Source organism: Pholis gunnellus, assembly GCF_910591455.1.
Source record: "Pholis gunnellus genome assembly, chromosome: 19".
NCBI lineage: Eukaryota > Metazoa > Chordata > Actinopteri > Perciformes > Pholidae > Pholis > Pholis gunnellus.
In genome coordinates, this window is record NC_136546.1 from 9,291,678 (window position 1) to 9,315,227 (window position 23,550).

The 23,550-nt window shown below is 41.7% G+C and overlaps 2 protein-coding genes across 2 annotated transcripts in view; one reads left to right on the forward strand and one right to left on the reverse strand.

The window, feature by feature from the left end:
• Nucleotides 1-2,204, reverse strand: part of lama2 (laminin, alpha 2) — a gene marked incomplete at its 5' end in the record, with an annotated part of 161,827 nt that extends 159,623 nt beyond the window's left edge. The window contains one exon of the mRNA XM_079180677.1: nucleotides 2,138-2,204. Within this exon, the coding sequence (XP_079036803.1) occupies nucleotides 2,138-2,204 (67 nt within the window). The remainder of the gene's footprint in view (nucleotides 1-2,137) is intronic.
• Nucleotides 2,205-3,412: 1,208 nt separating this feature from the next.
• On the forward strand, nucleotides 3,413-23,235 carry LOC306711662 (vesicular inhibitory amino acid transporter-like; the record flags this gene model as incomplete). The annotated part of the gene is made up of 10 exons (XM_079180678.1): nucleotides 3,413-3,440; nucleotides 3,962-4,139; nucleotides 4,770-5,457; nucleotides 9,862-9,998; nucleotides 10,732-10,852; nucleotides 11,026-11,228; nucleotides 12,166-12,403; nucleotides 12,687-12,849; nucleotides 14,246-14,544; nucleotides 23,068-23,235. 10 exons carry the CDS (start codon nucleotides 3,413-3,415, stop codon nucleotides 23,233-23,235), a joined length of 2,223 nt encoding a protein of 740 aa, XP_079036804.1.
• Nucleotides 23,236-23,550: the final 315 nt, after the last annotated feature.

Below are 23,550 nucleotides of genomic sequence, written 5' to 3' on the forward strand. Positions count from 1 at the left end.
CTCCTGGCGTCTCTCTGAGCTCCGTCGCTGATAGAGAGCACGCCTGGCTGACACGCCTGGTAATGAGGCTCCTAATGCAGATGGCCTCTCCCGCCCTCTTCCACACACACACACCCACACACACACAGAGTATACTTGAAGCACACCTCCTGATGGCAGCCTCTACCCCTCCTCCCCTGCTCCCCTCTGCAGGAGGTCTAAAGCCCTCCTGGGTTAAACAGTAGCTGGAGATGTTTTGAAGAGGAGAAGTAGAAAAAAAAGCATGACGAGCGCTAAATTTGTCTCATCTTTCAAGCAGCAGTCACCGACGCCAAGCCCTCACTCTGCAGACACACACCTGCAAACAAACCCTGCACACGCGCGCTCATATGTTCAAACAGCTTACCAACCGTCTGCATGTATTCTCCAGCGTTTTTGTAATGAGGAATGAATATGTTGACTCTTATTGTGCACCGTGTTGTATTGATTTTGTCCCAGCTGTCAATTCCCCCCCCCCCCCCCCCCCTTTCTCTGCTGAGGGCATTGTTGCTCATTTTTCATTGTTGACTATGTCACGGCACTAACACACAAAAAGCACATAATTAATCTCTCACAACCTCACAAACACACAAGAGCAAAAGAGCGGCAAGCTCCTCTCAAGCGCATTTCATGACTTCATTTCATCTTTAAAAAGGTTTTGTTCACCTAAATGACAAACACATAGAATATGTTCTCACTTTAACCCTGCTGGTGTCCAGCAGGCTGATTGATGTGGTTTTATTTGTCTGGGTTTTGAGAGATTCGTCTGAGATTTCTGCCTGCACAGCTATGAAGTGGATGGTAGTGAATTTAGTTTGTGGTGCTCAAAACATTAAAAATAGTATTTTATAAATTCAAAATCAAGGTGATGTGTCCAGAGACAGCATCATCTGTGTCTCTGGATAATCCACAGCACACCATGTAACACTCAATACTGTGAACACCACTTTGAAGAGAATTTGATAATATATCTGCGTGGCTAGATCCTACTAGAGATTCAATCAGACATCATTTGGGTGAACAACCTTCGAGTCATGTTGCGATTGATTGTTAGCTTTCTAAGAGGAACACACAGAGAACAGTCGGTCAGTCAACCAGCAGAACAGTGATAGAAACACTACGTACTTCCAAAATGAAATATCAAATGACAATCTGAACTTCGTATCATTTGGAAAGTGACCCCATGAGCCAACTGCACAAAATCCAAAACCAATATGGCACAGTGTCAAAAAAAAAGATATATTCTTTCACAGACTGAATCTTGTAAATCACCTTGATTTTTACCAATGGAACAGAGACACCGTGGCCCATTCAATAGCATACATATGAGTGGCTTTGGAAACGCTGTTCACAAGCTCCGTTGTACTGCAGTAGAAGTGAACCGTCTACATTACGAGTGACTAATGCACTGTCTGGAACTATGTGAAAAGTTGAAAACAAGACCCCCTCTGGGAAGGAAATGTATCCTTGGAGACTAAATGTTGTTCAGAGCACACTGGGTGATGATAAACTATTTGCAAAGCCGTAACTGCAAAAGGGCAAAATCCAAATGGCATATCCGTGTGCTGTTAGTACACATACTTGAGCTATGTCAAGGTCTATCATGTTGACTTGATTTATGGGTCTGGAAATAACAACAATTCCAACTAAGGCGTCTGACCACTGATGATTTATGCTGTTTATGCTGTCTCAATGTTCTCAGGTCACATACACACCACAAACAACTGTCAACTAACTTACAAGCAAGCACGTGTTTGGCTCTTGCGTGTTTGTTTTAATTAGGGTCTAACACGGTAGATGTCATTGAAGGGCTTTCCATATGATTTGCCCTCTTCTGTTAACGATGAACAACACCAGCAAAGAGTTTTCATCTGCGGGATTAATGAGGAGGTTCTCCTGCTTACTAAACTGATGTGAGGACGTGTGAACAGTCTCTTTCGCGGTCACACGTGACACTTTTCACTTGACTGATTAGCTTATTAAGGGAAATGAGCAGCAACCCCTGAGTGAGTGACCCCCCGAGCTCATTTGGGTCTCGTTCTGCGGTAAATGGCTCTCGCGGTGCCGAGTATCGGTGTATCGATCGTCGGTCTTATCTATCAGTCTCGTGAGGACTCACCTCTCTGCTGGGCATGGCTGCATTGCCATAGCAACGCGGTCAGAAGCACGAGCCGGAGTCGCTCCATGTCGTCCCGTGTTGAAAGTTTGATATTGTACCGCGCGTGCGCTGCGGAGTCAGAGCTGAAGTCCTCTCGCGCAGCTAGCTGTGTTGCGTTTAAAGTCAGAGGAAAGTTTCACAGAAGTTGTCCCAAACTCTCTCTCTCTCTCTCTCTCTCTCTCTCTCTCTCTCTCTCTCTCTCTCTCTCTCTCTCTCTCTCTCTCTCTCTCTCTCGCTCTCCCTCTCTCTCTCACACACACACACACACACTCTCTCTCCACTCCTCTTCATCTCATTTCTCTTTATAGATAGATAGATAGATACAAATATACATACAAACATACATTTTTTAATGTAGCAACACCACATTTTGCAAATACACATTTACAAGTAAACTTCCTATATTCATAATTTTACTCAAGCACAAGCCTATCCTTTTTTAAGAGTTATTGTTATGATATTATCTAAGTATTATTTCTGATGCAGCATTTTCATGTTTTAGCTGGTTGAGACTATGTTTATCTTAACTTGGCCTACTTAATAATCTGGATAGTTTAATCTAATGCATCATATTTTATCACCTGAATATTATTATTTAACGTTAAGCCTATCTATATCAATCAAATATGTAAAACGGATCAAATATACAACATTTGCCTTTGAAATGTAATGGAGTAAAAGTATATGGTAGCAGAACATTTAAATACTCAAGTAAAGATTAATCCATGTGCTTAGTTAATTTCCACCACTGCCATCTGTTATTGATTAAATCATGTAAAAACATTTTTTTTTACTTTACTAACCCCGAATTTGAGTAATCACATTACTTTTAGTTGTCGTCCACTGAGCCATTAAGCAGTATTATAAGTGAACTTTTGACAGCAGAAAAACAAAAAAGAAGAAAAAAAAGAAAGTGTTTGGGCATGAGGCAGGTTCCAAAATAATTAATCCATAAAGGGGTTTAAAGCTACATAAGTGTTCTGCAGAACTTTCATAAATAAAAGCTTCAAATACAAAGCAAATGGCAAGTTGCATCAGCACAGCTTTGGCTACCACGAACAAAGAGAAGGCAAAAGAAAAGAGTGAGAAAGCTCTGAATGGAGCACGGGATACTTCGGAAGTGGAGAGTTGGACAGAAGTTTCGGTGTAGTTGTGTGTCCAGTGAGGGACACGACTGTTCTGTGGCTCCTCCTGCTGCCCTGCACAACTCACCACAGTCTGGGGCAAAACTGGAGCATGAACAGTCATAAAAGCACCGCCAACGGTACATACAGAGTAATGTAAGGGGAAATAATGTCCATATTGTATCCATTTGAGTAAAGGTTTGTTTTCAAACTCGTGAAACTAGTTGAAGTTGATTTTTAATGATGATGCAAAGGTTGCAAATTAATGACACAGATAGCGCAGTTAGTAATTATCAAAACAGAACAATTAAGCCTGTAGGTTAACATTTTAATTACAGCATTGTTATTATATCATGTGGGTGTATATTTTATATCAGCATGTAAAGGTTTTTTATCCTGCAGAAGATTTGAAGTAAAGTTTTGCCCTCCACTTTATCCCTGAATATGCGTATCTGCTGTGAAGCCCACTTAGCTGTTTACTCCTTCACTGTTGGAAACACTAGTATATTATAAAGTTACAGCTCACCAACTTGTCAATCACTTCATGCACCTGTGCATGTGTGCAGTTATGCAAGTGGGCTCGTGCAATTGTGTGTGTGTGTGTGTATGTGTGTGTGTGTCTGAGGGTAGAATTTGTGTATGAGTATGTTTATGTGTCCAGTTGTAGTCCAGCTCCCCTGGACCCTCAGACCTCCAGAGGCAGGGAGGCTGACTCTGCACACAGTGAGGCTGAAGATGGGCTCTCTTCTCTGGGCTCGGAGCTCTGGGCAGCCCCGGGGTGCTGCTGGGTCTCTGTGGGGCTGGGCAGTGTCAAGGCTACATCTGGACTGGACATCAAGGTGAGTCACATTCATGTATTGAAATACTTGAACTTAATATGAATGTACATATAAATGCAATAGGTGCATTATCATCAGCAAAGCAGTTTTGCGTTCTTTTCTTTTTTACATAATATATTAAACTTCAGTCATGTCGAGTATCTGTCAAGATAATTGACAGATACACGAAAAGATATCTGTATTATGTAGAATTATAGATAAGTAGAAATGTGGATTTATCATGAATATATACCTGTACTACTATGCATTTGCTTACGCATGAGTAGAAAAATAGATAAGTAAAGTATATAGCACTTTTCAAGACTGGGAGTGACACGATGCTTTACAAGTCAACAAAAATAACATATCTGGTGTTCATTTTATATATTATTATTGTTCTTAATATGTAATATTGTTGTTTATCATTAAGTTAATCTCTACTCCAGCAATTTACTCCAGCATAGTGACGTTTTTTGGATAGTGTGATGTGGTCTGTCAAATCCATTATGTCATTTTGCATGTGAAGGAATGGCAGGGCCAAATGCTCACACAAGTTGATCTTCCTATTGGAGTAAACATATGCTGTTTTAAAGTAGACGAGGGCCCAGAGATCATGAACTCAAAATTCAATAGAGTGGTTTTGTTCAGCAGGTTATTTCAGAAGGATGAGGAGATGCTGATTCTGACCCACAGTGATGAGTTGAACAGGACCTATGAGGACAGCAGAATGCCTTTTGACAACATCGCAAGCAAAAATAACACAAGCTCCGATGACACCAGAAGAAATAGAACCTCATTTAGAAGAAACGGTCAGTCTCTGACTGAGCCAGATGATCCCAGTGTCCCAGAATCCACCAGCACCTTACCGCAGGAGATCCCAGCTTTTAAAGACACCAGAACTACTGTAATCTCCACTGGACCCAGAACCATCACCATAACTTCAGCGGTTTCCACTGTAGACTCCCTCTGGTTCAAAAACACCAACGGTTATGGCAAAGGAAGAAGATCCTCGGAGATGCACGCTGACAAGATGGGAAGCAACAGCGAGGAGAATCCAAGTTTCACCCAGAGCCAAGATAACAAGCGAGGACCCTACAGGATGTCGAGAGGGAATATGCAGAATAAGAGACTTTCTGAGGACAAGGAGGAGAAACAAGAAGGAGAGGAAACTGTGGAGGGGACGTCTCAGTTCTGTACCAGCCTTGATGAAGAGAGGAGGATGAGGAGGATGAGGTTGGTTGATCCAGATCAGAGCCCCAAGACCGGCAGCAGAAGTGTGAATCCTACTCTCACCATCACCGCCTGGGAGGCTGGCTGGAATGTCACAAACGCCATACAGGTACACTTATTCAGCATTATGGTCAGAAATCATCTCCATGCATAAGAGAAAAGTTACATTGCAATATAGATTTGGTGACTTTCGTACTTTAACACATTAACAATTCTTATTAACCCCAGTTTAGTTTATTCATTCAGATTACTGTCAACCATCGACGAACTCCATCATTTATTTTAGACTTATGAATATGTTTTCCTCCTTTCCAGGCAGCCGTATCATGTAACTATACTGGGATCCCTCTTTGATCCCTTTTCCTGTTTCCTCAAAAGGCACATAACCAATGTCAGTCACGGAAGATGTAAGCCTCTGCCAAATGAATGTGATGTAATGAAGAATGACACGAAGCCTAATCCATGACAATGAGTTATATGTGTCGTTAAAAGTTCTTTAATCATTGCGTAGCAATCTAGTTGTGAAGCCCAACTCGTCCTTGTTTCGAATTTGGAGTTGGCTGCTGAGTTTGATTTTCTGATAACATAGCCCATGTTTACTGCAGCTGCACACTTGAAATTCATTATTTTGTTGGTTCAATTTCAGCATGTCGTTGCTCCTTTTTGTCAAAAACGTTATGTCTCTCTCTCTCGCGCGCGCTTGCAACATGCAAAATGTTAATGTTAATGCAAACCGTTTAGGCGCCGAGCTGCACAGTGCATTCAAAAAGCATTAAGCCCGCAGAGTATTTGATTCGCTCCCATTGTATTTTGATTTCAACTAAACAATGCTCTGTGGTCTTGCAGGCTGTTTGTCAGGCACTATCCAGTCTTCATAATCAAATAAAGTGTGAATCAAATTGTTTAAAAAAAATAATAAAAGCTCCCGGTCACAGTGTGTCCTCGTGGCGGTAATGCTAATAGCTTATTATGCTGTAAATGCTGAGCTGTATTCAACTGCTGCACTCATGTAAATGTGTCCTTTCACTGAATAACTGCTGTGTAATTGAACAGCGTCACTGGGTCTGTAAAGAACATTATGACATTATAGGGCACCAATACGGTGTACGCATGCATAGGCCTACACACACACACACACACACACACGCACACACACACACACACACACACACACACACACCCACACACACAAACACATACACACACACACGCATGCTAACAGATGAAGACACATGCATGCGAACCATCTCCTTCAGGAGTCAAGGTGAATTTACATCAAATGCTGTAATTCAGCGGTCAGAGCTGTTGTCATTATATAAATTAGGCATACCAACACATTATATTTAGTAGATAAACAAGTGTTTTATGTGCTTGGTTTATAGATGCTAGTCTATCGATCTGATATATATTTTCCGTTTTAATTAGAGACCAAAAAGTCTGTGATATATTCCATATTACTGGTTTAAATTCCCCATTCAAATCCATGATGTGTTACTTCTGTAACCTCCGTGCTTAGCTATATTTGAATTAATGTATCCCTGAAACCATCCTGTGAATTGAATAGTTTCTATTTGACTGTTTTTTTACTGCAGCATGTTTGGGGGGGGGGGGGGTTCTCTAAACTCTGCTAAAACAGTATCGGCTTGTTTCGGGGGTTGGGTTGCTTTATGTTTTATAGGTTATTCATTACCTGCAGCTCAATGTAATCAGGAACCTTAAACCAAAGGATTGCTCAGTAATCCCTTTTGTTGAGGTCACAGATGAGGTTAAGTTGAGGTGACTACTGGATGACTAACGTAGCAGGAAGGAGTCTTTTGTATTAAAGGCGGTGATTCACTGGAAGCTTGAAAATCTCGGACGGTGATGGATGACCACGTAGTAACGATATCAGACACAGAATGTATCTGATGTATAAACATCGGAGCCATGATGACAGATCCATTTGTTAAGCGGCTAACAGATGTCTTGGTAATGGAAAGAAAAGAACATCCGTTTTATCTCCTATCAGGGCTAAAAAGAAAATATGTATTTTTCGGTGGTTGTATATTGATGCCAACATAACTATGTGATATGACTGTCTGCCAGCCTAATAAAGATTTTATTAGAGAGGGAATTTGCTGCCAAAAACGCAAAAAAACAGCTCCAGCTCTCAAGACTTGGGAATATTATGAAACTCAGTTTTAATTTCCGACCTGACTGTTAATGAGGCAGATCCTCTTTGTGTGGCTTCCTCATGAGAGACATGGACCTTTTGGTTCTGAAAAAAATAAATCTCTTTAACTGCCGTTGATTGTCTGCTTTTGAGCGACATCTGCCTTAAACTGGTTTGGAAATACAAGTTCTGAATACGTTTTATTTTAAATCTAAACACAAGCCACCGGGAAACTTATGTTGTGATTTCTGTTTTGGGAAGTTTGCAGTCAAAAGTTATTTTGTCCATCATGCTGCCAAATACATCCCAAGACCTTGCAAAAAAAAGAAAAAGCAAGGCTGAATAAATACTAGTTGTCTATAAAAGAAAAGCCAGATGTGGGTTGATCTGCGGCTCCCGGAGGCCCCGCTGGAGTCTGAGCTGAAGGACTTTCAGGTGAACCTGCATGAACCTCATTTAGCCGTAATCAGACCACATTGCTCCGACGAAAAGCATTAAAAATAACTTTATATAAAAGCCAATCGTCTCGCTGATGGTCTTGTTTACTTAGGTAGGTTTACAGAGGCATCAGTATTAAATTGAGACTGTTTCACAACCAGTTAAGAGTTCCTCACAGAAACTTTTAAATGTCAAACCTGTTTCTGGTCACGTCTGCCCCACCTTATCCCCTCATGGTGCAGGGAAATACATTTCTCTATCACTTTGTTGTGCACAGGGCATGTGTTTGCATAAAACATGGTGCATGACCTGAAGAGGTCTTGCACCGTCCCGACAGGAGCAGTTAATGTGTAATAATCTTTACTTCTCCCTGAGATACCCTTGCTGCTCTGTGGTCAATACTGAGTGTTTATTGTAAGGTATATGGGGTACATGGTGTATTGGGTGACAGTTTATTGCAGGATAAACTTGAATCTCCGTCTCCCTCAGAGCCAATCAGGGATTTTCTCTCCTCCCTTATCGTACCCGTTTGCGATTGGGAGCTGCTTCAGGTTGCGTTGAGCTGAGTTGAGTAACCAATGAGGAATTAGCTGGCAAAAAAACACAGAGAGGAAGAGAAGCGGAGGGAGAGAGAGAGAGAGAGAGAGAGAGGGGAGATGAAATCAGATACTTGAGCGTCAAACTGCTTTCATCACCAGCAGCTCCATTTAAACATCAAAGCTCCATCAGCATATGCGGAGCAGACACAAAATAGTAAGTTGAAAGAGAGGGGATGTGTGCTTGTCTGTTTATGCGTCCACAGTGTGTGTTACTGTGTGCGCCTGGGCCTCCACTACTCTGTCAGTGAGTCCGTGTATCTCCATGTAGCAACATGCAAAAAGCAGCAGCTCCCTCAAAGTAACCTATTGTCTCCTCTGATCTCCCCTCGCCCTCTTCCTTCTTCAACCTCCTGCTCTCTAGCCGTGAGGTCCCGCCTCTCCTCCCTCCTCCCTCCTCCCTCCTCCCTCCTCCCTCCTCCCTCCTCCCACCATTCTGTTTCTGTCTCCTTCTCTCCTCGACCCTCGTCTGTTCTTGCCTCCCACCTCCATTTCTCCTCTCTCTGGCAGTCACTGACGTTTTCCGTCTGCAGTGGGCCAAAGCTCGACTCTCCTCTTCCTTCTGCTCCTGCTGGTCTCCTGCATCCTCAATCTCTCCAGGCGTCGCGCCAAACCTCTCCTCTTGCTCGCTCATCTTTCAACCATCCTTTCTTCTCTTTCCTTTTCAATGGTCTTCCTTAATCTCTCCTTTACTCTTTTCTTGCAACAGAGTTTTAATGGTTTTTCGTGATGATTTCTTATGGAAGCGAGTTAAAACGGGCACCCTGCAGTATAGCAAGATTGTTTGATTTGGGTCTTCTACTATGTTTTTTGTACCTCGATTTATATATTTGTTTGTTTCCCAAACTTTGCATCACATTTCACCTGTTAACTTTTGGGTTGTTACTACTCACTTTGCTTACGCCTACCTACTTTTTGTAATAATAATAATTTATTTATTTTTTTGTTTGACTGAAAATTGTGTTGTATTGTTTGCCTTACAACTGTGACATACTGTATGTATATTTCAAATGTTTTAAGACAATGAAAATTCTGTATTGTTTATATTTTTCTAATTCTTACTTTCGTTTACTTATTGGAAACTATGAAACTATTTTTCTCATCAGCATTTTTGCTTTTATTATAACAGTATGACAGGATAGAGACATGAAACACAGGGATAAAGAGACCTAATGACTCAGCCAGGGCTGAACCAGAAATTGTTATGGCTACATGGTCATTTCAATTATCAGGCACCTTTTTAAATGGGGTCTTGGTCTCTTCTTATTTCTAATCTCACAACCCTAGCCATCTGTTCTTTCTTTCCACCGCTCTCTTCTACCCCCAGGGGATCTTTGTGTTGGGTTTACCCTTCGCCCTGGTCCAGTCAGGTTATGTGGGTCTTGTTCTGCTGGCTCTGTCAGCCTGGTTCTGCAACCACACAGGGAGGATCCTGGTGGCCTGTCTGTATGAAGAGGAACACAGGTGTGTCCATTATATTCTATTCATTTGGTGTCAATTAGCTATCTGCAATATCACGATTTTACTACGTAAAAACACTTTATTACGACTGTTTGTTTTTGTTTTTTTTGCTGACAGCAGATATACTAAGCAACTTATTTAACTTTGTATCTTCGCTGTAGCACTTCTGGGCCGTACTTCCCAAAGAGCACTTGTCACTGTGCTCAGTGGGATGTTTTTATTTGAAGCCATTGTTGGCCAAGTTTGAGTTTCTGCAGATGGTGCTCTCCTCTCTGTATTTTCAGCAATGGCGACTATAATTTCTGACAACAGATTCGTTCTCATATTTATTCCTTCTATACTCAGACTGCTCGGGGGAATCTAACCCCAATTGTGGTATGAACACAGAGTCGAGAGTTTTGAGAGTCCAAATACGCAAACATGTTATTCTGTTCATTCAGCGGCGGCGAACAACCACTGCCACAGCTGAAAGATATGTGAGTGTGTTTTGTGGTCCATTTGTGATTTGAGTTTACTTTTGCCTCATTGGTTTCAGAGTTTGTATTTTGAATATACGTTGCTCGCTGTAAAAAAAAACAAACACCTCACTGTTCAGACTTCAATCCCTGGAACATTAGCTGTAGCTCATAGTAGTTCAACGAGCATGCTGCAGCTTTGAAGACGGTGGCAACGGTCAAAAATGTGAATTAGGATCAGAAACAATTCATCTCAGTAAGAAGGTGTTTGTGTCTTCCAGCGGAGGCTCGGTGTCAATGGTCAGAGTCCGACACAGCTACCAGGACATAGTGGAAGCCGGCTGCAAAGGACTGTGGCCCAACTGGGCTGCACTGGGGGGGTGGATGGTTAATGTAGCTCAGGTAACACACACATACTCATAAACCAAGGAAACTTTTCTTATGTCGGAATACTTCTAGATTACCTATTCAAGATGTAGTATAGATGAAAAGAAACGTCCTTAGTTTCCCACAATAGGCAGTAAGTACATGAAGCAAACATCTCTCCTCTCACCCTGTTTCTTCTTGTACTTCAGGTCATTGAACTGTTGATGACCTGCACCCTGTATCTGGTCTTCTCCACCAGCCTGTTGTCTGACAGTCTCTCAGGGATGGCCGTTCCTAGATCACTGTGCTCTCTGGTGTCTCTGACGTTCCTGCTGCCCTGCCTGCTGCTGACTGATCTCAGACCAGTCTCCACCCTCAGCCTGCTGTGCTCCCTGGCACACATACTGATCAGGTGATTGCATAGAAGGCGCGTCGGGTTTGTTCTGACAGAGCAGTAAACTTGTGCACGCTGTCAGCTGATCAGCATCAGCTCACAAACTGGCCAATCATACTGAATCAAGACAACAAGGCGGCCGTCACGATCTGCTCTCATTCACACTCCTGTGATGATTTTGCAGCTGCTGCCGGTTATGCTGTCTGCTCCCACCTGCTTCCCACTGCTGTTACTGGTTGTTTGATTTATTTCTCATGCCAGGTGTCTTGGAAGATGGAGCTGGGTCTATTCTTTGGTTCATAATTCGTGTGCATATACACATTTCTTCTCATCCATTTCCTTTAAAATTCAAGGCTTGAGCAGGGAGAACAACATGTTAGCGTGACCTTTATATTTTTGCTGAATCTCTGATGACTTCTTTGGTTCACTGGGAATCACCCTCTGGAGCAGATGGTAAATAATTAAGTAGAAGTAAGCATTGGTTGCATACACATACTGTAATGGTAATTAATCAACGCAACATTTAACTAGTTTTGTAAAAGATATCTGAACACTACAAAAATGTGTTCACGTCAGTCACTGCTGTGTCTTTTTATTTGTCTGGTGTTGTTGTTGTTTTGGGATAGATTTATAAGGGTATCCAAATGAATACTAGTTCAACATATACAGTGTATTCGATTATTCACATTCTGCAATTACAGATGAAGGACCGCGTATGCTATTTTATTCAGAAAAGCACGACATCACTGTCTACTGAAAACCATGTGTCTCCAAAACGTCAACCTTTGATGGGCTGAGAAATACAATCTTGTTTTCTGCTACATTTTCCGAGGACAAATAAATGTTGAATGAATAAATAAATGAAAGGATTGTCATTCCATTCATGTTAGATGCTTTATTCACAGAGCGTTATCTTTTCTCATCTTCTCTCATTTTGTCTCCGACCCTCGTTCAGCCTGTTGGTCATGCTGTACTGTTTGAGTCGAGCCAGCAGCTGGTCTTGGTCCACTCTGTCTCTGTCGGTGGACCCGGAGGACTTCCTCGTTTCCGTGGGCGTCATCATCTTCTCCTACACCTCACAGATCTTCCTCCCTCCTCTAGAGGGCAGTATGGAGGACAGAGGGCAGTTTAACGCCATGCTGGGGTGGACTCATGGAGCCGCCTGCATCATGAAAACTCTGTTTTCTTTACTGGTTAGTGACATTGTGTTGCGCAGCAATATAAACATTGTATGAGTTCATGATGCCACTGATGGGTCTGAAAAAATAGTTTCGTGAGGACTTAAATAGATATAATGACATATACACAGTATTCATCGATCACCAAATATCCAAAAGCCGTTGAGACAGAAACTAAATGTACTCTTGGCTTGACATCTGGCTGACAACAGCAGGTCTAATCAAGCGATGGAAGAAGGGACGGACAAATGGAGTGATTAATTAACTGATTGCATTGATTGTTTTCCTCCTCCACTAGGCCGTGCTGACCTGGGGGGCAGAAACCAGTGAGGTCATCACTGACAACCTGCCCTCTGACCTTCGACCGCTCGTCAACCTGAGTCTGCTTGCTAAAGCCCTGCTGTCCTACCCTCTGCCATTCTACTCTGCTGCTGAAATACTGCAAACCTGTCTGCTTGGAGGTGAACACCACTGAAACCACTGACCTTGCCCAAAGTATAAGAAATATTGTATATAGAAAAATACAGGTTACAGTAGCGTGTACCCATGAAATAGATCTGAGGTTAAGACTGACTGTAGATCTGCATTGTATATGTTACAATAGCTGTTATGTAGATAACACATGGCCCAAGGAAACTGTAATTTCATTTACACATTTCTACTGTAAAGCATCAGGAGCCTGTAGAAGCAGGCCTGAGGCCGGAGGTTCCCTGGATTATTTAGAGACATTTGTACGCTCTCCCATGCTAACCAGTTTACCTCGAGCATATCATTGAATTGCTCCAGAGATTACCAGTGATTAACTGTGGTTAGACGGAGCAGCCTCCGCAGGCGGGACTCTCCGCCGGTGTTTCAGTGTGAAGAAAGGTCGTGCTGGAACAGAGCATGACAGCCTAGTTGGCTTTCTATTAAAGGTTTGTTTAGCGCACAGATCACCACTTATGTTACCTATTGGCATTCACCCTCGAGCTCCCATAACTATATGAATTATGGAACTAAGCAATGTGGTGTTCAGCCCAGATTTTCAAACACTGGACGCTCAACAAGTCCAATTAATTCAAATCTGATTAGAATACTTTATTAATCTAGTTTAATAACTGGTTTGGCTGTCCATGCATAGTGACAAATAACAAAAAAAAACAGAAATCAGACGGGTCACAGCAGACTACGAGCCACTACACCAACACGAATACAAACTAACACACGTGTTCGAGCAGCTCAGAAGTTAACCACTGAAAACAATGTAACAACAATTAATTGATTAATTAATCAATGGCTGATCTTGAGAGATGCTCCTAAGATCTATTCCAATAACACAAGCAAAACATATGAAATGAAACCTTACAGATGAGGTAAAGAAAATACAACCTATAACTCAAAAAACAAGGAAATATCACATGCCATTTATTCTAATTTGAGAGCTGAGTGATCAGGGAAACATCATTAATGTGTTCACTGTCAACGCATTTGTCACCGTGGCTGAACTTCACTTAGTTATTCACTGTCAACAATGATGAAGTTGATACTTTATTGATATTACGATACTTTATTCCCCATGTGGTGTATAGTTCAATGATGAATATTTTCACTTGGCAAATCCAAGGGTCATTTAAAGCTTCTCGGTCCTCTACAGCTTTTATTTAGAACACAACTGTCAATTCATACTGTAAATAATGTCACTAATTTGGTCATTGTACAACCTGATACTGTAAATAAGGCATAATATGATTTTAGGAGTAGGATGTCAGGAAAACAATGAGTCAAAATGGAGCAACCCATAAACAAAAGTTGCTTTTCAGGTACATAATTGTACAAATTGCCACCAAAAGCAACTTCTCTGCTTTGATCTCGCTACAGATGTCTCATCCCGCTCCAAAGATGGAGGTCGAGGTGTGTCTCGTCTGGCCCTTTTGGTCCGCACCGCCTTGCTGATGACATCATACCTACTGGCCCTGCTAGTCCCCAGGTTCTCCCTGTTGATGGGTTTGACAGGCAGCGTGACCGGGGCGGCCATGACACTCATACTGCCGTGCCTCTTTCACCTCAGACTGCAGTGGGGCCGCCTCACTGTAAAGGACCGGCTGATAGATGTGTGTATACTGAGTCTGGGCGTCATCTGTAGTGTGTCTGGTATGATCTGTTCAGTGAAAAGACTGGTGGGAATGTAGGATGGACGGATGGACGGATGGACGGGCACATTTTCTGTGTTAGAAAACTGTATCAGTGCATGATAACTCTAGTCCTTAAAGCAGCATTTCATATTAACTATGTTAACTCGTGCAAAATCTACTGATAATTATTATCAACTCTGCAGTTCCCCACACAGATATTTGATGTGTCTTTCAGCTCATGTTTTTGGTTTCTGGTCCACAACTTTACTATTTTGGTTCACTCTTGTTGCTTTCATCAGTGTCATTTTCAGCCACAGCAGGCAGGCAGCCATTCTCAGCAAAAACCTCCTAAATAATGCACAGTACAGTACTACCACGTTAGCAAAGCGAAGTCTGTTAACAGGCAGAGTTTGCACATTTCTGTTGCCTCCATGTGGCCAAGAAAATTCTGTTATTCCAGGTTATTATAAAACTAAAAGTCTTCTGACAAGTTCAAATTCTTGAATATTGCTTTTCTGAAAATATTGGATGTAGATGTTGGATGAGTAGAGTATGTATTATGTTTGCAAGAATTCAATTATTTTAATGCTTTGACTGTACAGTAGGTGAGAATATCCTTAAATTAATTTAAAGATTTAATTAAAAACTATAATTTAACAGTTGAAAGGTACATTCAAAGTGTGGTTTAACGATAAAGTAATAGGTAAGTCCAAGTATTCTACTGCAATATATGAAGAGTAAATATTACACATTGTCTGCAAGTGACGTGAGTGATGAGAATGAATCAAAAATACAAAATAAAAATCTGTTTGACAGCCGCATGTTTCTTTAAGCCACTTATAGATCCACCTGTCATCCGCGGGGATGTGTGTGGCATTCAATTAACCAAACCATCAACATGTTCAAATCTTGTTTGTGAGAAGAAGTAAACGCAGATATAGTTCATGTTTTTTGATTGCGTTGGACAACAAAAGCAGGATTGTAACAAAGTTATCAAGAATGTCCCCAGCTTTAGTTCAAGTAGAGCGTGGAGTTTTGTTACAGGCTGAACTACAATTCAATTAACTCTATCTTTTAGGTTTTAGTGTCTAGATAACGCTTTTTGTTGTGCAGCATTATTGTACTAAAGCAGTGTTCTGTGATATTAATGTGTGAACTTTATCTTTGCTGTGAAAATGGACTAATTAGCCTTCAGGGGAAATAAACATGAAAAACGATAACTTACCTTCTCCTTTGGGCTGGAGACGATTGAGTGATGTCGTTTTATCTCGTGTCTCAATTTGTAATTGTTGGAAGATGTATGGAGGGAGTGTGTGTGTGTGTGTGTGTAGGTGTGTGTGTGTGTGTGTGGGCGTGTGTTACTCATGTTGAGGGTTAGGCTAAGCGTCAAGTACAACAACAAAAAAATGGGAACCTGTAACTACGGCTGTGAATGTACTGCTTCTTCATTTACAAGCGTACACACTACGTTATCCACAACTGCACAAATGACGTCTGCAGGAAATTAATATAAGTCAATGTAATGTCGTCTAAAGTGATGGAAACACGACTCTGTGTGTGTGTGTGTGTGTGTGTGTGTGTGTGTGTGTGCGTGTATTTTGGCAGGTGGGAGTAATCTTGGCTTTGGTTCGGCTTCTGTTTATGTGCCTCCAACGCACTGTGGAAGTGGGTTGATCCAAACTGTGAAAGAAAAGAAAAGAAAAAGAACTACAGAGGAGACTAAAATGGTCTCATTTTTCACACCGTTCTATCTACTGGAAATGTGAGAATTGAGAGGAAAGAAAAATGAGCAGGAGAAAGATAAGACTGAGAAAGGGCGAAAATGAGAACTGAATCACAGCTGAATTAAAGAAGGTCAACAGAAAGAGAAAGTTGCAGAGGAGGAATTTAAGTTTTCATTTTTTTCTGTTGGGGTTTGATGTGACCATACGCTGTAATTCTGCTTCACTTGCACACATACAGGACTGTCTCAGAAAATTAGAATATTGTGATAATCCCCATACGTGTGATTTAGTTTACTGAACCAAGCTGAGTGTTTTTCAAGGCTCAGGAAACCCTTGCAGGTGTTTCGAGTTAATTAGACGATTCAAGTGATTAGTTGAATACCCTACTAGTATACTTTTTCATGATATTCTAATATTTAGAGATAGGATATTTGAGTTTTCTTAAGCTGTAAGCCATAATCAGCAATATTAAAAGAATAAAAGGCTTGCAATATTTCAGTTGATTTGTAATGAATCCAGAATGCATGACATTTTTGTTTTTTTAATTGCATTACACAAAATAAAGAACTTTATCACAATATTCTAATTTTCTGAGACAGTCCTGTATATGCATGCGTACCACTGCACCCACCGCTTTCGTTGATAGTCCATAGAGGCTATGTCTAACTGTGACCGGATCATCAGTACTGCACCATGCCAGATATAAAGCACTTAATATGAAGTTACTAATTATAATACAAACTCACTTACGGTGCTTTTTGTTGCATTTTCGCATTCAAGTTTTCAAGTATAGTGACAGTAAATAAACACCACCGGACTCAATATAAACTTTAATATAAACAAAACATGTTTACAGCAAAAGACATAAAGATGTGATTCATTAATATTAATACTGGGTGGTGATAATCATAGACTGTACAAAACCCATAGGTTTCTAAAGAGCCGTTAAGAGAGCCAGGTCTCCGGCCGTCGCCACTTTGACTGAAATGGGTAAAGTGGAGCTGGGTCGGGCCCGGGTGACGCAGCAGAGGAGACAGCTAGCTGCTAGCGATCTGACACAACTGTCACTCAAAACGGGTTCGGCTGCAAACATGTTTATATCTGGTGGACATTTTAACACGGAGGGGTCAACGGACACTTCTTCTGTTGCTGCTTGGCGAAAATAAGGTGTCGTGCTTCTCCACATGCCGTTCATTCTACTTCCTGTTTTTCCAAGTTGTTTCTGTTTTTTGTTCGGGTTAGGGTTACAGTCTATCTTCTCATCTTACAACCTCACACCACGCTTGAACACACACACACACACACACACACAGACACAGCTGACACAGTGACAAAGTCTTAAAGCCAACACACCTGTCACCTCCTCACAGACATTATTATTAGACATGTGTGTGTGTGTGTGTGTGTGTCAGTATCATATGTTTATGTGGCATGTACACTGCATGTCAGTCTGTCAGCTCCCCCCCCCCCTCCGCTCCCCCGCACACACACACACACACAAACACCTTAACATGGCTTTCGAAAGAACATGACAGATATCGGATGCCAGCTCAGCATTCCTTCACTGAAGATGAAAAGATCGTCCAAGAGGCGTCCACCTCAAAACCAGCATATACTTGGTAAAAAATATAAGCCCGTTTAGATGTCTGTGTTTAACAGGTTGAATATGGCCCTTGTTTTAATCCGACACAAATGTGCCGGTTACTATCTGTAGGTAAAGATCATGGTGAATGCCTCCACTGCTACCCGGATCACTGTAAGATCAGTTTCCACCCATCTGTGCAGCACACAGGGACAAATGAAGGAAGAAGCCTCAACTTAAAGTAACCTCGCACTGTGCGGCATTGAGTCTTGTCCACTCCGACGACATAACTCGGTCTAAACAACACTTGTCAGCACGAGTTTCAGTGTGAAACTGTGACGCCACCAGCAAATGTAGCAGTCGCGACCTGCTGGTCAAATCTCACGCAAATCAGATTCTAATCATGTCACAGTTTTAGGGTCAGTCTGGCCTCGAACTGTTGCAATGGCTGGATTTCTGAAGCAGCACGCGATTTCCACCCGGGGACAATATTTACAGCACATACACACTGACACACAAACAAACAGGAGGCAGACATGAACATGTAGGAATATTGACTGTGTCGGTTAACATTTTGTCTGCTATGGGAAGCCTGGGGGTTCAACTCCCCTGATTCAGGACCTTTGGCGCTGATCATCTTTCCATTTCTCTCTGCCCTCGTTTCAAATCAAATCATGACCATCAACTCTCTAAACGAGAGATATAAAATGCCCAGTTTACAGAGAACATTATTATGCTTTTTAATAAAGGTCCTTGTTTATATCAGGGTGCTGCAATGAGTTCAAATGTGGTCTTTTTTATCTTCATATCTTCATCCACTTGGTAATATAATGAACCATTGATGATGATGGACAACATATAGATAGAAAAATAAACAACTTAAACAGCAAACAAACAACATAAAAGAAGAAGAAAAAAGCCTTAGGGAGAAACAAACATTAAAATAAATGTAATGTTGAAACCAGTAGTTGATCTTTACAATGACCTTTGACCATAAAACACGATACAATGAGAATTATAGCAGATGAGACTAATATCTCATTGAATTAAAAAGCAACAACTGATTGTCTTGCAGTGAAAACAAAGCACTGATTTCCCTACTATACCAAACAGCATTGAATTGGAAGCAACATACACAGCTTTCTTTAATTTATTTTGGGAAGCCATACAAGAAATAAAACAATGTTCCCCCTGTGCTGCTAGCTTTGTGACCTCTGGGTTTATTGATTTTTCATAAAGCAGACCTAATATCTTGTTATCCTCCACAGGAACATTTGTTCCCAAAATTGTATCCAATCCACCTGGAGCTGTACTTTTTGATAAATGACGCTATTTATATGCTGGGCTTTTGCCATACCTTTTGGGTTAGTGACTTACAGTAATAGTACTTAACTGATGCACCTTTTTTCGGGGTTGGATTTTCAAAGAGCATGATCACTTTGCATTATCTCTCAGTGACCAGTGTTGTACAATATGCCCTTATGCTTAACTACCGATCCTCTGAAATCACCCGCTACTTACACAGGTACGGTATTTTTAAACCTTCTTGTTCTCTAGTGTGGCTGTGAGCGTGGGTTGAGTTGTGTCATGTCATTCGGGGTCAGGCTGGAAGGTTGTTTCAGTCGATCCAACCGGAGCCAATTCTGCACAAGATGTTCGTACTCAACATTTGTGTGACATCTTCATCATTCATCATTCAGCCATTCATCATGGCTGTCCTTAAAACCCTGTTTAAACACTTTTAAGGCCCGGTAACGTTGGAAGAAACGTCCTACATTTTGGGAAATATGTCCATTTGTTTCTTGCCGAGAGTTAGACGGAAAAATGGATACTACTCTTATGTCTGTACAGAAGGCCTAAATATGAAGCTGTCGCCAGCGGCTGACTTAGCTCGGCTTACAGACTGGAAACGGGGATATAGCTCGGTTGGCTCAGACCCAATAGCACAATCTGCCTTCCAGCACCTCTAAAGCTGAGCAATTAGCACATTTATGTCTCATTTATTCAATACGTTCAAAAAACAAAGTGCAAAAAACGTCAAGTCACTGCTTAATGGGGGTTATGAAACAAACACAATTTTTTGGTCGGGACCAGTGACCTCCTGGTGTCTGGCAGCGATATATTCATTTCCCCAACTATAGCAAAGGCACAGTGGGATAAAGACCTGACCTTTGAAGGAATGGAGAGCCGGAGAGTCAAGCTTTCGTAGCTTGTTAGCTGTGTTGCACCCTCGAGTTTTATTTAACCCCACTCTGTCAGAGTACACAATTTGAATTTGTTTTACCTTTGAAAAAAGACGTAGTTAATAGTTTCTCTTGCAACCTATTTTACAGTGAGCTGAATTAGCGAGCAGTTAGCTCAGCCTTTCCCCTTCTTCAATAGCTCATTATTGGATGAAATGATGTCCAATGCAAAGACATCTCGGCAGCATACTGTGACTGTCTGCTACAGCAGAGTCCCGGCAAGTGGCCAAATTGCTACTGTTCACAATTTGAGGAGTTGCTACACCAACATGCTTCTAGGACAATTTCTTTAAATGACGTACAAATGGATTTCGCTGCCTTGACGACACTGAATCCCTGTGGAAAAAACCAGCACCACTTAGATTTACCCGGGGAAATCTGAATCAAAACCTCTGACCTCCCGACACAAGTCAAATAACTCAAAATAGCTTCAAATGTGTGAGTCACATTGAAACGGCTTTTTTTTTTTTTATCAATTTTCATAATGTCACCCATCTGCGCTACACCTTTATCAGCACAAGACTTTTACCGCCAGCAGCATGGAGCTCTTTCCAAGACAACCTCCCCTGCCGGACAAATCTATTCGAGGGGGTGAGGAAGAAGGGAAAAGAGAGAGAGAGAGAGAGAGAGAGAGAGAGGCAGACCGATAGATTGTAAGGTGAAGATGGAAACAAAGATTGATGGAGAGAAAGAGAGGGAGAGGTAGCGTAGTAAAGTGAATTAGCTCCAGTGGATAAGGAGCTCTGTGCTGACTGCCAACTTTGCTAATCCTACCCACATCTGGCTGGCGAAGACGCCGTGCGTATATGTATGTGTGAACGCGTATGTGGGGGTGCTTTGTAGGGTACGGTGCGTGTGTGTATGGCTGAATTTGTGCGTGAAAAGTCTGCATATCAGTTCAGCTCAGCTCATATGGTCATGCATGTGACTCCATATATTCTGCGTGGGTATGTGAATATGTGCCTCTGTCCATGTATACGTCATAAACGTGTGTGTCTGTGTGCGTATGTGTGTGTGTGTGTGTGTGTGTGTGTGTGTGCTTGTGTGTGTGCTTGCCTCCTACAGCACAGAGCTGCTTTCAGAGCGATAAAATTGTCACGCTGAAACCAAACCACCCGCCCCTCCGGCGCTTTATTGGCTTAGTTTGGTGAATTGTTTCCGCAGCAAAATAACCTCTTATCTCCTTTAGGCCATCGCCTTTCTGGCACTGTTGGGTAACAAAAGGCTGTCAAGACCTTTTAAAGCTCTTTTTGAGTAAATGTTTTGGACTTTGGCAAAAACAAGCCTTTAACGTTTGTGTTGGAGTGAAAAATCAGGGACCAATAATGTAACGGTTTTGAAGTTAAAGGTTTTTTAAATTAAACCCAAGTATCACAAAGAATTCCCTGTGGGGGACCGAGACTCACAGGAGGACTTTTATAAAAAAAAAGAGGCTTTTCTTTACAGAAAAATAGAACACAAAGACAAACACTTGCAACTAAACTACAAATACAGAAGAGCAGGACAATTTGTCCGTAGATATTTGAGCAAGTAACCAAAACAAAAGCACCAACAAACTGCGTCATTTGGCACTTTCTTATTATTTCTTTTCTTATTCGTATACACTTCCTGTATTTAACAGCTTTGCTTTAGGGGGCGCATCTGTTGCTCAGGTTTTGACAATGTCCCAGCAGTAGCACCCTCTGCACAGGCCACTAAAATAAATTGAAGTTAGAATGACTTAAGGCAAAGACAAACTTAGATGTGACTGCAGCGAACTGAATGTGTGCACTGCAAATAGAAACTAATGTGCAGCCAACAATTACTAAACTATGAGTGGGGTGTTTGAATCTAAATCTATGTCACTATTTATCTGTTCGCTGATGTATTTGTAAATGATAGAAAACTAAGCTGTGTGCAGCATTTTGACACACATTTCTAACAGGTGTGTGGCAGCAGGTGCGGCCATCACGGCCTCATGGGCTTTACACAAAAAAATGAATTAGTCAACATGTGAGCAATAATTTAGAATCTCAACAACATGGATAGGTAGGAATCAAATATACTGTACCATAGAACATGGCAATAATAGTTCACATACGGTATAAGTCATGCTAGTGATAATACGTTTGTATTGTATTCAATGGAAGTCGCTGTGCCTCTCAAACAGATGGCGAGCCATTCAGAACAGCAGAGATTGTTCTGTCGGAGAACGAAAGTGCTTTGTTAATTCTCTGATTCGTCGGGAGCACTGCATTGTGGGTTCAGACGGGGCTTCGGATGGTGCAAGCCCTTGCAATGTTATGTCAGCTGGAGCACCTTGAAATTGGAGCAAATGCAAAGGGAGGTCAGGACGGGGCTGATGTGTCCGTCAGGTTCACGTTCTTGGCTGCTGCTTGTTGGACGAGCTGCAGTTGACCAAAGCTACATTTTGGTGAAGTCAGGGACAAGAGTGTTTTAAGGAACGAGATTAATGTTGCCAATGAAAAGTAGGTTACAGCACTTTCAAATTAAAATATCAGAATCAGAAACGACATATTGTGACACACTGTAATCCAGCTGTCTAATCGTTTTGTCATGTATTCATCCTCATTTAAACTGCATATTTGCATGTCGTTCTTTTCTCTCTCTCTTATATCTTTGAATACGGTACTTCCATTCTGCCTTGAAAGTTTGTGAATTACTTTTGTTATGCTTTTATGCAGCTGCTTGTGCTTTTATTTCATTTTGGCCTTTGTTTTACATCGCTTTTTATACTCTATGTCTCTAAATATTTGATATTAAGTGTATACTATACTCATTACGTTTACGTTTATTTTTATTTTATAGTATGCATTTCACATAATGAAAAGCCTGCTGGTTTGGGGGGAATATGCTAAACTAAAGGGATCTAGTGGAGCATGCTAGGTGGGCCTCTCAGCACTCAACTTGGCCTGCACGTTATAATCAAACCACTTTGGTCAGCTGGTGCTGTCATAAATATTAACGAGTTATGGGCAGTCCTACAAGTCTATCAGTGCTGTACTCGCTCATTCATCAGACCAACTCATCTGCAAATCCATCCCTGGCAAAGACTCCTCTTTATCTGAGCCCACCAGCCCGCATCTCCACCAGCTCCAGCAATTTCCCCCTCTTCCTCTCCTCCTCCCCGAAGCTCACACCTCCGCTGGCTGTAACCCACTCCACTGTGCGGCTGGCTGCCAGCTGACTACAATGACTTCCAAAATCCCCCAAATTGATCTTTTCATCCCAGCCATATCTTTTAAAAATAGGCCGTAGTCAAAACACTTTCTGGTTCCTGCACCTTCTGTCTTTCTTACATTTCCAAAACCACGCAGGCCGTCTTTCTCTACAGCGTGTCCTTTGATAGATGCGTGCTTCTCTTCCCGTACATTTCACTTTGTGAAGTTTGGATTCCATCATGGACAGACTGCCTCTTTCTTTTTTTTTCTATTCATGACTTGATCTCAACCCTCCCCCTAGCTCAACTGTCACTGCAAATAAGAACTCATGACCAGCTGAC